This window comes from Rattus norvegicus, chromosome 18, assembly GCF_021556685.1.
Source record: "Rattus norvegicus strain SHRSP/BbbUtx chromosome 18, alternate assembly SHRSP_T2T, whole genome shotgun sequence".
Lineage (NCBI taxonomy): Eukaryota > Metazoa > Chordata > Mammalia > Rodentia > Muridae > Rattus > Rattus norvegicus.
This window is the reverse complement of record NC_141551.1, coordinates 1,134,857-1,146,212: the sequence shown is the minus strand read 5'-3', so window position 1 is coordinate 1,146,212 and position 11,356 is coordinate 1,134,857. Positions and strand designations below refer to the sequence as shown.

Genomic DNA, 11,356 nt, shown 5'->3' with positions numbered 1-11,356 from the left:
CACTTCAGAAGAGAGCAGGCCTCTCACAAATATCCACTGAATAGAGCAAACAAGTCTAGGAACAAACCCTTTAAAAATTTTTTACTTATGTATACATGTGTATCTGCGTACCCATAGGTATATGACAGGTATGTCAGGGAGGTTTTGAGTCCCCTGGATCTGGAGTTATAGGAGGTTGAAAATTCTCCAACATAGGTGCTGAGAACTGATCTCCGATCCTCTGTAAGAGCAGTGAACTGTTTGAGGTTTGATTCCAGTTCAGATTAAAGATCAACTAAATGTGAATGAAACAGTTCATTTTCATGTGTAATATCTAAAGGCTTAAAGTCTCTGTTGAGGTGGCACACATGTTCAATTTATCCATTATGGTTTGCTGTTGTTGTTAAGTATGACTTTGATTTCAGATGACATACGTACTTTGTCTAGCCTAGAAATTAATAACTGAAGAGGTTAGGTAGGTCTTAAAATTTTAGTTTCCTTTTCTTTTGGCTAAATCCTGGAGTTTCAAGCTCATCCGAAATGTTTAGATATGATCAATTCTGTGGAAGCTTACACTCCACAAGGGAAGAAAGACTACAGGTGGATGGGGCAGCTACTTGGACAACCCTCGTCCTCTGCCTCAGCTATGAAACAGATGCAAAGACAGGAGGGCATGGACGTTTTGGGCTCACAAGTGAAGATTCTTTGCTGATTCAACAAATTACCTAAAGTTTATTTTTGCATTTCATTTAGCCCAGGTCTTGAGTTATGTTTTGGGAACCCTACTTTCCAAATAGCATGTTTCTTCTAACTTGCAAGCATCACTTGGCTGACTTCAACTGATGTGACATTATAATCTCTTGTCTGTTCTGGTATGAATATGACACTAAGCCTGTTCATGGATCAGCCTTACACCAGGGCCTTACAGACATTCAGATTCAGGTGTTCTATCCTTCCTCACAGATGCTTCTCCAGCATTCCCATTTCACAAAGTAGAACAAAAGCACATCCCAAGTCAACACTTCCTCTTATAAAAGTGGCTGGTGCTGGGCTCATGGCACAGCCTTCTTGAATGAACTATCATGATCTCAGGCTAGAGCTCCACTATCACCAAAATGCACAGGGTATTTCCAGATGCTTCATGTGATTCACTGTTCTGAAGACATCACACATACACAGATACATAAAACAAAAATTCACTTCAGCTGGACAGATTAAATCTGAAGAGAAACTCCATTGAAATTTTATTAGTACAATTATTGTTTTCTTTGGCTTTATGTGTTATATAGGTAAAATTTAAAAAAGTAAAATGATTGTAAAAGGCAAATATTTTGTACAAAAATATGAAGTTTAAAAGCTCTTTAAGTATATTTCATATTATTACTAAAAGATGGCCTATATATGTGTATGTCTGCATATTCTTTCTATATTTGGGATTTTAGAAACACACTGTTTACACAGAGCCTGTAACTCAACAACCAATGATAGTCTTTTTCTGATTGGAGCATTCCATATTTGGAAAGATATAATTTGCATAAATTGTATGGTTAATGGCTGAGAAAAATCTATGTGATTCAGTCCATTTGCACATTGGAAATCAGTATCAACTTGGGGAGCATTTTAGCTCTCTAGTCCTTCGGTTATGGTGCAGTAGGTATCCATTTACTTTGAATAACTACTTTTCAGGTCTTTTTCCATTCAATCTGGTGAGAAGTGATGGCATCAGAAACGAGTATTCTTCACCTTTGAGAGGCATCAGAAAATACGTTCCTGCTATTATATCACAGTTATAATATGGATGATGGTACTGAAAGAGAAAAATAAGGATGGGCATTAGTTTTGCTTGAGGAATAAAATTATTTACAATTTAAAACAGGAGGAATCTTTTGGAAAGAGTACAAATGAATTCAAAGAAGACTGTTGGGAAGTTCTTCTTCAGATTAAGTAATGGGCAAGCAGACTGTACCACCAGACAGAAAAACTGGTAAGGCTGAAGTAGGTTCAAAACCCGGGGCAATCTCAGAATTGAGAACAGTAGATGTGGAACCAGCTCCCTGCTAAGCTCTACCTGTTCTGGAAGATGCAACCATGACACTCCACTGAGAGGATGATGACAACTAGTCACATAGCATAAAAACCTGGAGTTCTCCATGCTAATGAGGTATCTAGAGAGGCCCCAAGTGTTTAGTCAATGAGCTTCCCTTCCTGAGCTTTCCTTCCTGCAAAAGGTATTTAATCCTTGGTTCACCCTGAGTAAGACATGTGCATTTATATCTACCATAAAATAAGGTAGTTTGGACAAACAAGGACTGTCTCCTTCATCTAGGACCACCTGCTGGTGGTGGGGGCTTCATCCTAAAGAGCCTCACCTAAATCTCCCAGAGAAGGCTTTCTCTTTTTCAGCTTCTGTGTACTCTGGGACTCACTTGGAACCAAAATGGATTCTTTCCTGACCTGGGCTCAACCATCACCCTCATGCCTGGTGTGTAGGTGCAGCCTCACAACCCCCATTCTCAACTCCTTGCATTCCCAGTGGTGTCTGGGTACATAGGAGCTTGAGAACCACAGCATCCATCCCAGATCTCACCAGGAAAAACACAGGCTGGGACCCCTATCACAGGTGTGGCTTGCCGGTGGGGTCAATTCTAGAGAATTCTGTTTCCTACTTAACACTCTTTTGAGCAAACAAGGCAAACACATCATGCCTGATTGTCATCACCAACTGTAACCCCATGTTTAGTGATCCATGCTTCTGCCCCTTAGCTGACTACACTGCGTGTTCCTTATTTGTTTTGAGATCTATAGCATTCACACTATTTGTTACATCAAAAGTACTCTGTAAACATCTTGAATGTATATGTAATTTATGCCCCAGTTTCTTCCAAAAATAATATGAACAGAGTATAGTTAGTTTTTTAAATTACTAATTAACAAAAATAGATTAATTGAACTCTAATTCACAGATAATGCATATCATCCATGTAAAAAATTTTTTTAATTTGGTGAGTCTTAGTATATTTTTTAATTGTAATTTTACTTATATAATGTGTATGGGTGTTTTGCCTGCACATATGTCTGTGCACCACTGGCCTGGTGTCTGCAGAAGATACCACCATAGAGAGCATCATATCCACTGGAACTGGAGTTACAGATGGTTATGAGCTGCTGTGTGGATTCTGGGAATCAAATCAGGGTCCTGTGTAAGAGGAGCAAGTGCTCTAAACTGCTGAGACATCTCTACAATCCCCTTAGTAGATTTTCAAAGTTGTGCCACAGGTCTAAAGATTGCTTTCACTTCCAAAAGAAAGCCCATACTCTAACGTTTCTTCCCTGTGTCTCCCACCCGCCACTACAAACTTAATTCTAGTGAAAAAGAAGACACCCTGTTCTAAAGAGGGTCATATCGTAAATGAAGCGTTAGATAAACTTCTTAAGAAGCCAAGAAGAATCTCTATAAGATTTTTTGATGTAAGCATTTTTAAGTTATGCAGACTATAACTCTCCACTATACTAGCACAAAACCTGGCCTATACTAAATGCTCAGTTAAGGACATGTGGTTTCACTGAATTGGCTGCACGTGAATGTCCACACCACTCCAAAGATATCACAATGGTGCCATATATTAAAGAACAATTAACTGACAATATGATAAATTGACGAGTTACTGTTATTCCCCTGAGGTTGATAACTTACCTTGCTACTAAGAAGTGGGTTGGAAGTGCAGACTTGAGAGACTGCATTCAGAGCCCTTCTCAATAGCTCTCCTCTTCAATAAGACCCAAGCCCTGCAGCTCTGTAGTAAACTGTGAGGCTGCTTACCTGCCTCCCTTTCTTTTTCGCAAATGAAGTTATTGATTTCATCACACTGGAAGTCATTCCACTGCCCGGCATAAATCAATCCAGCACAGTCTTCTCCAGGCCCATGGCCACTGCCCCAGTTGTCGGGTTGTCCAGCTTTCCAGTTTCTTTTAACAAAACAGAAGATGAGTGTTATCTGCACAGTATGCAGAGGTTTTCTTTGCTCAAGAATAGTTGAAGGTGTGAACACAAAGCCAAAGGATGCCATTCACTGTGAAATGGAAATGCACCATTTAGAAAACAGTGCTCACTTTCATTTAGCTGTTTATAGAGAGGCTGAAGAGCAGCCTGTTCTTGCAGGCTTGTTATCTCTGCCATAGTGAGATCAACCCAGTGAGCCTCATTATTACATTGTGGAGGAGACAAATCCTTTGACATAGCTGAGTGAATGACTTTCATTTGTGTCCTGCAATGTGGACTTCTGAGCATGTGTATATAGTTGTGCGTAGGTAGTATGCACTCTTGGGATATCTTACACAAATATGCATGCATGCATGCTCTTGTGAGAACACAGGGATCTGTAGACATCGATCTGTCTTGTCTCTAATGTCAGGTCAGGAAGAAAAAGTGAGTGCACCTTGATCCACAGTTACAAAAACCCACAACCACCAACAACTAGTGGTGGTGTTGTGGCTCTGGCCAAGCTGTACATGGCTGATGGCTTCAGAAAATAATAATTTAATCTTACTGAAAACAACTCAAATATTTTACTACCTCTTTTGGAAAGAGCTTTTATTTTCATAAAGAAAATGAGTGGGGGGGAGGAGGGAGAGAGGGAGAGAGGGAGAGAGGACTACAGTGTGTGTTAGAGGACAACTTGAGGGAATCAACTCTTTCCTTCTACCATGTGGGTCCTAGGCCATCAGCCTTGGTGGCTGACGCCTCTACCCACTGAGCAGTTTCTCTAGCCCAGGAGAGAAGATTTTCATTTTTATTTATTTATTGAATGACTGATTGACAGCGAATATTCCTAGCTGGCTTTGAACTCAGAGCAAGTCATCTGAAATGTTGGTATTAAAGGTGTGTACCACTATGCCTCACTAGAAGAGGATTCCTCCCCTTCTCCTCCTCCTCTTCTTCCTTCTCCTCTTCTTCTTCTTTCTTCTCCTTTCCCTTCCTCCTTCTTTTTTAAGACAGACTCTCTCTATATAGTCCTGGCTGTCTAGGAGTTCACTATGTAGATTGAGCTGGTTTCAAACACACAGAGATCTTCCTGCTTTTACAAGTGTCACTATGCCTGGCCAGAAAGAGGGTTCTTTTTTTTTTTTTTTTTTTATTAACTTGAGTATTTCTTATATACATTTCGAGTGTTATTCCCTTTCCCGGTTTCCGGGCAAACATCCCCCTCCCCCCTCCCCTTCCTTATGGGTGTTCCCCTCCCCACCCTCCCCCCATTGCCGCCCTCCCCCCAACAGTCTAGTTCACTGGGGGTTCAGTCTTAGCAGGACCCAGGGCTTCCCCTTCCACTGGTGCTCTTACTAGGATATTCATTGCTACTTATGAGGTCAGAGTCCAGGGTCAGTCCATGTATAGTCTTTAGGTAGTGGCTTAGTCCCTGGAAGCTCTGGTTGCTTGGCATTGTTGTACATATGGGGTCTCGAGCCCCTTCAAGCTCTTCCAGTTCTTTCTCTGATTCCTTCAACGGGGGTCCTATTCTCAGTTCACTGGTTTGCTGCTGGCATTCGCCTCTGTATTTGCTGTATTCTGGCTGTGTCTCTCGGGAGCGATCTACATCCAGCTCCTGTCGGTCTGCACTTCTTTGCTTCATCCATCTTGTCTAATTGGGTGGCTGTATATGTATGGGCCACCTGTGGGGCAGGCTCTGAATGGGTGTTCCTTCAGTCTCTGTTTTAATCTTTGCCTCTCTATTCCCTGCCAAGGGTATTCTTGTTCCCCTTTTAAAGAAGGAGTGAAGCATTCACATTTTGATCATCCGTCTTGAGTTTCATTTGTTCTAGGCATCTAGGGTAACTCAAGCATTTGGGCTAATAGCCACTTATCAATGAGTGCATACCATGTATGTCTTTCTGTGATTGGGTTAGCTCACTCAGGATGATATTTTCCAGTTCCAACCATTTGCCTACGAATTTCATAAAGTCATTGTTTTTGATAGCTGAGTAATATTCCATTGTGTAGATGTACCACATTTTCTGTATCCATTCCTCTGTTGAAGGGCATCTGGGTTCTTTCCAGCTTCTGGCTATTATAAATAAGGCTGCGATGAACATAGTGGAGCACGTGACTTTTTTATATGTTGGGGCATCTTTTGGGTATATGCCCAAAAGAGGTATAGCTGGATCCTCAGGCAGTTCAATGTCCAATTTTCTGAGGAACCTCCAGACTGATTTCCAGAATGGTTTTACCAGTCTGCAATCCCACCAACAATGGAGGAGTGTTCCTCTTTCTCCGCATCCTCGCCAGCATCTGCTGTCACCTGAGTTTTTGATCTTAGCCATTCTCACTGGTGTGAGGTGAAATCTCAGGTTTGTTTTGATTTGCATTTCCCTTATGACTAAAGATGTTGAACACTTCTTTAGGTGTTTCTCAGCCATTCGGCATTCCTCAGCTGTGAATTCTTTGTTCAGCTCTGAACCCCATTTTTTAATAGGGTTATTTGTCTCCCTGCGGTCTAACTTCTTGAGTTCTTTGTATATTTTGGATATAAGGCCTCTATTTGTTGTAGGATTGGTAAAGATCTTTTCCCAATCTGTTGGTTGCCGTTTTGTCCTAACCTCAGTATCCTTTGCCTTACAGAAGCTTTGCAGTTTTATGAGATCCCATTTGTCGACTCTTGATCTTAGAGCATAAGCCATTGGTGTTTTGTTCAGGAATTTTTTTCCAGTGCCCATGTGTTCCAGATGCTTCCCTAGATTTTCTTCTATTAGTTTGAGTGTATCTGGTTTGATGTGGAGGTCCTTGATCCACTTGGACTTAAGCTTTGTACAGGGTGATAAGCATGGATCGATATGCATTCTTCTACATGTTGCCCTCCAGTTGAACCAGCACCATTTGCTGAAAATGCTATCTTTTTTCCATTGGATGGTTTTGGCTCCTTTGTCAAAAATCAAGTGACCATAGGTGTGTGGGTTCATTTCTGGGTCTTCAATTTTATTCCATTGGTCTATCTGTCTGTCTCTGTACCAATACCATACAGTTTTTATCACTATTGCTCTGTAATACTGCTTGAATTCAGGGATAGTGATTCCCCCTGACGTCCTTTTATTGTTGAGGATAGTTTTCGCTATCCTGGGTTTTTTGTTATTCCAGATGAATTTGCAAATTGTTCTGTCTAACTCTTTGAAGAATTGGATTGGTATTTTGATGGGGATTGCATTGAATCTGTAGATCGCTTTTGGTAAAATGGCCATTTTTACTATATTAATCCTGCCAATCCATGAGCATGGGAGATCCAGAAAGAGGGTTCTTTTTTTCGGAGCTGGGGACCGAACCCAGGGCCTTGCGCTTCCTAGGTAAGCGCTCTACCACTGAGCTAAATCCCCAGCCCCAGAAAGAGGGTTCTGAAAAACAAGTTTTATGAGTTTTTTTCAGGGGGTTGGAGGGGAGGATTAGGCATCCCTGAGAAAGAATTAAGACATTTTGTGCATGCTAGGTTGAGTCTTCCACCACTGCCTATGCCCATGCTAAACTCTCTTTTTACTTTTTATTTTGAGATAAGGTCTCACTAGTTTGCCTAGGCTGGCCTTGGGTTCATTCTGTACTCTATGCTGTACTTTTCAAAACTTGTGATCATGCTGCCTCAGCCTCCTGAGTAGCTTTGAATTCCAAGCCTGATCAAGTTTTCTTTTCTTCTTTTTTAAAACATGTTATTAAATTTTATTAGTATTTTTACTTTCAGTCACATCATAATTTTATAATATTTTAACAATGGTTACAAATCTCATGATTTGTAATTTTACCTATGTTAAAGCATAGTGAGAGAGCTTCAGGCAATGCAATATTATGCATTCCAAGAACTACATGGAAAAGTTTTAAAAGACTTCAACAAAAAAATTGATATATATTTGAGGGGGTAGATATATCTAGCCTCACTTAAACACTACTCAGTTAACAGTGTACTGAAATATGATGTAATATCCTATTACTATGTATAAGTCTACATTTTTATATATCAGTTAAAATAAGTTTAAAACAAGGAAGTGGGACCTGGAGGTTCAGTTCAGTGGTTTACTTTTTGCATAGCATTTATAAGGCCCTGCATTTGATGTACACTAACACCACAAATAATAACAATGATAAAATTAAGAAACAAAAATGACTGGCTATAATAATCTCTCCTTATAAAACTTGATTCATTAAGACATCCTCTATGAGGATAATGTTAATGGGATTATGTAATTGTTATAGTTGAGGGTCAAGTTCATAAAATTACATTGTCAATGAAGGCTACGCATTTCACATCCTTCCTTTTGCAGGTTATAAAAAGATAACTATAAAGACAGCATCTGGAGCAGGCAAACTTTCATTTATATATAAATTAGTAGCATTTATCTAAGATAGTTCTTATATACCTCTGTTGGGTTGACTTTAAATCTATATGACATCAGAGGTAATGTTTTCTTTTCTTTTTTTTATTGGATATTTCTTTATCCACATTTCAAATGCTATTCCCTTTCCCCGTTTCCTGTCCATAAACCCCCTATACTCTCTCCCTTCCCCTTTTCTATAAGGGTGTTCCCCTTCCCATCCTCCCCCCCATTCCCTTACACTGGGGCTCCAACGTTGGCAAGACCAAGGGCTTCTCTTTTCTTTGGTGCCCAACAAGGCCATCCTCTGCTACATATGCAGCTGGAGCCATGGCTCAGTCCATGTATAGTCTTTGGTTTAGGCCCTGGGAGCTTTGGTTGGTTGCATTATTGTTCCTATGGGGTTGCAAGCCCCTTCAGCTCTTTGAATCCTTTCTCTAATTCCTCCAACAGGGTCCTGTTCTCAGTTCAATGGTTTTCTGCTAGCATTTGACTCTGTATTTGACATGCTGTGACTGTGTCTCTCAGGAGACATTTATATCTGGTTCCTGTCAGCATGCACCTCTTAGCTTCATTAATCTTATCTAGATTTGGTGACTGTATATATATATGGGCCACATGTGGGGCTGTTCCTTCAGTCTCTGCTCTAAACTTTGCCTCTATATCCCCTCCTATGGATATTTTTGTTTCCCCTTTTAAGAAAGAGTGGAAGCATCTGCACTTTGGTCATCTTTCTTCTTGAGCTTCCTGTGGTCTGTGGATTGCATCTTGGGTAATTTAAGCTTTTGGACTAATATCAACTTATCAGTGAGTGCATACCATGTGTGTTTTTCTGTGATTGAATTACCTCACTCAGAATGATATTTTCTAGCTCAATCCATTTGCCTACGAATTTCATGAAGTCATTGTTTTTTTTTTTTAAATTAAATTGGGTATTTCTTATTTACATTTCAATTGTTATTACCTTTTCTGGTTTCCAGGCTAACATCCCCCAACCCCTCCCCTTCTTCTTCTATATGGGTGTTCCCCTCCCCATCCTCCCCCCATTACCGCCCTCCCCCAACAATCACGTTCACTGGGGGTTCAGTTTTGGCAGGACCAAGGGCTTCCCCTTCCACTGGTGCCCTTACTAGGCTATTCATTGCTACCTATGCAGTTGGAGCCCAGTGTCAGTCCATGTATAGTCTTTGGGTAGTGGCTTAGTCCCTGGAAGCTCTGGTTGGTTGGCATTGTTGTTCATACGGGGTCTCAAGCCCCTTCAAGCTCTTCCAGTTCTTTCTCTGATTCCTTCAACGGGCGTCCTGTTCTCAGTTCAGTGGTTTGCTGCTGGCATTCGCTTCTGTATTTGCCATATTCTGGCTGTGTCTCTCAGGAGAGATCTACATCCAGTTCCTGTCAGCCTGCACTTCTTTGCTTCATCCATCTTATCTAGTTTGGTGTATACATGTATGTATACATGTATGGGCCACATGTGGGGCAGGCTCTGAATGGGTGTTCCTTCAGTCTCTGTTCTACACTTTGCCTCCCTATTCCCTCCCAAGGGTATTCTTGTTCCCCTTTTAAAGAAGGAGTGAAGCATTCACATTTTGGTTATCCTTCTTGAGTTTCATGTGTTCTGTGCATCTAGGGTAATTCGAGCATTTGGGCTAATAGCCACTTATCAATGAGTGCATACCATGTGTGTTTTTCTGGGATTGGGTTACCTCACTCAGGATGATATTTTCCAGTTCCATCCATTTGCCTATGAATTTCATGAAGTCATTGTTTTTGATAGCTGAGTAATATTCCATTGTGTAGATGTACCACATTTTCTGTATCCATTCCTCTGTTGAAGGGCATCTGGGTTCTTTCCAACTTCTGGCTATTATAAATAAGGCTGCTATGAACATAATGGAGCATGTGTCTTTGTTGTATGTTGGAGTATCTTTTGGGTATATGCCCAGGAGAGGTATAGCTGTGTCCTCAGGTAGTGCAATGTCCAATTTTCTGAGGAACCTCCATACTGATTTTCAGAGAGGTTGTACCAGTCTGCAATCCCACCAACAATGGAGGAGTGTTCCTCTTTCTCCGCATCCTCGCCAGCATTTGCTGTCACCTGAGTTTTTGATCTTAGCCATTCTCACTGGTGTGAGGTGAAATCTCAGGGTTGTTTTGATTTGCATTTCCCTGATCACTAAGGATGTTGGACATTTCTTTAGGTACTTCTCAGACATTTAATATTCCTCAGCTGAGAGGTCTTTGTTTAGCTTTGTATCCCATTTTTTAGTAGGGCTGAGCAAGTTTTCTTTAGGATGAGTTTACTTGAGTCTCATTTACTTGGATGCTGCTACTCAAATCAGGACTTCTTGTGATTTTATAGTTCTGGATTCTGGTTTCATGCAGTAAATTAAGTGTGACTCCAGATTCTTTTCTGGAACTTCCTTTTATAGAGGCAAGTTCATGGTTGTGGTTTCTGACTTCTTAAAGGGTACCCTAAAACATCTATAATAAAGGTATTTCCAGCAATGACTCATTCCCCCACTAGCCACAGGGTACCTGAGAGCCACCAGAAGTGAGAACTCATATTTCCCTCCATTTTTGACAATGAGATCATTAGAGTCAGAAGGCAGTGAGAAAGAAGAGACGATTATAGTTAAACAGTGGGGCAGCATAATAGAAGTCATGCTCACCTAATTCTAAACCTATCTAGGGATTTGATAAAAACAGTGACCCCAGGTAAACCTAATGATACAAAGGTGTTTCAGAAGGAGCCATTTACCAATGAGAGGACACTTTAAGGAAGAATTAGAAAATATTTACTCACTGCACTGATCCTCAGAGAGAATGCACTATGAGCTGAGTTTAATTAAGTCACTGGTAATACAGGAGCACAGAACAAAGTTCTATTTCACAGGGAACTAACATAACAGACTTGAGTATGAAGTTAAGACTCATACTGTCAGTGGTACCAAGACAGATGGATTGGGATGAAAAGGAGCTTCCTTGTAGGTTGCCTCTGCAGAGGTAGTGCCCAAGTAGTTTGTTTTTAGTAACA

General features: G+C 40.7%; 1 protein-coding gene across 1 annotated transcript in view; it reads right to left on the bottom strand.

Moving 5' to 3' along the window:
* Positions 1–1,193: 1,193 nt before the first annotated feature.
* Positions 1,194–11,356, bottom strand: part of Colec12 (collectin sub-family member 12) — a 181,230-nt gene continuing 171,067 nt past the window's right edge. Inside the window, 2 exon segments of the mRNA NM_001025721.1 lie at positions 1,194–1,786; positions 3,800–3,945. Of these exon segments, the coding sequence (NP_001020892.1) occupies positions 1,767–1,786; positions 3,800–3,945 (166 nt within the window). The 3' untranslated portion in view covers positions 1,194–1,766.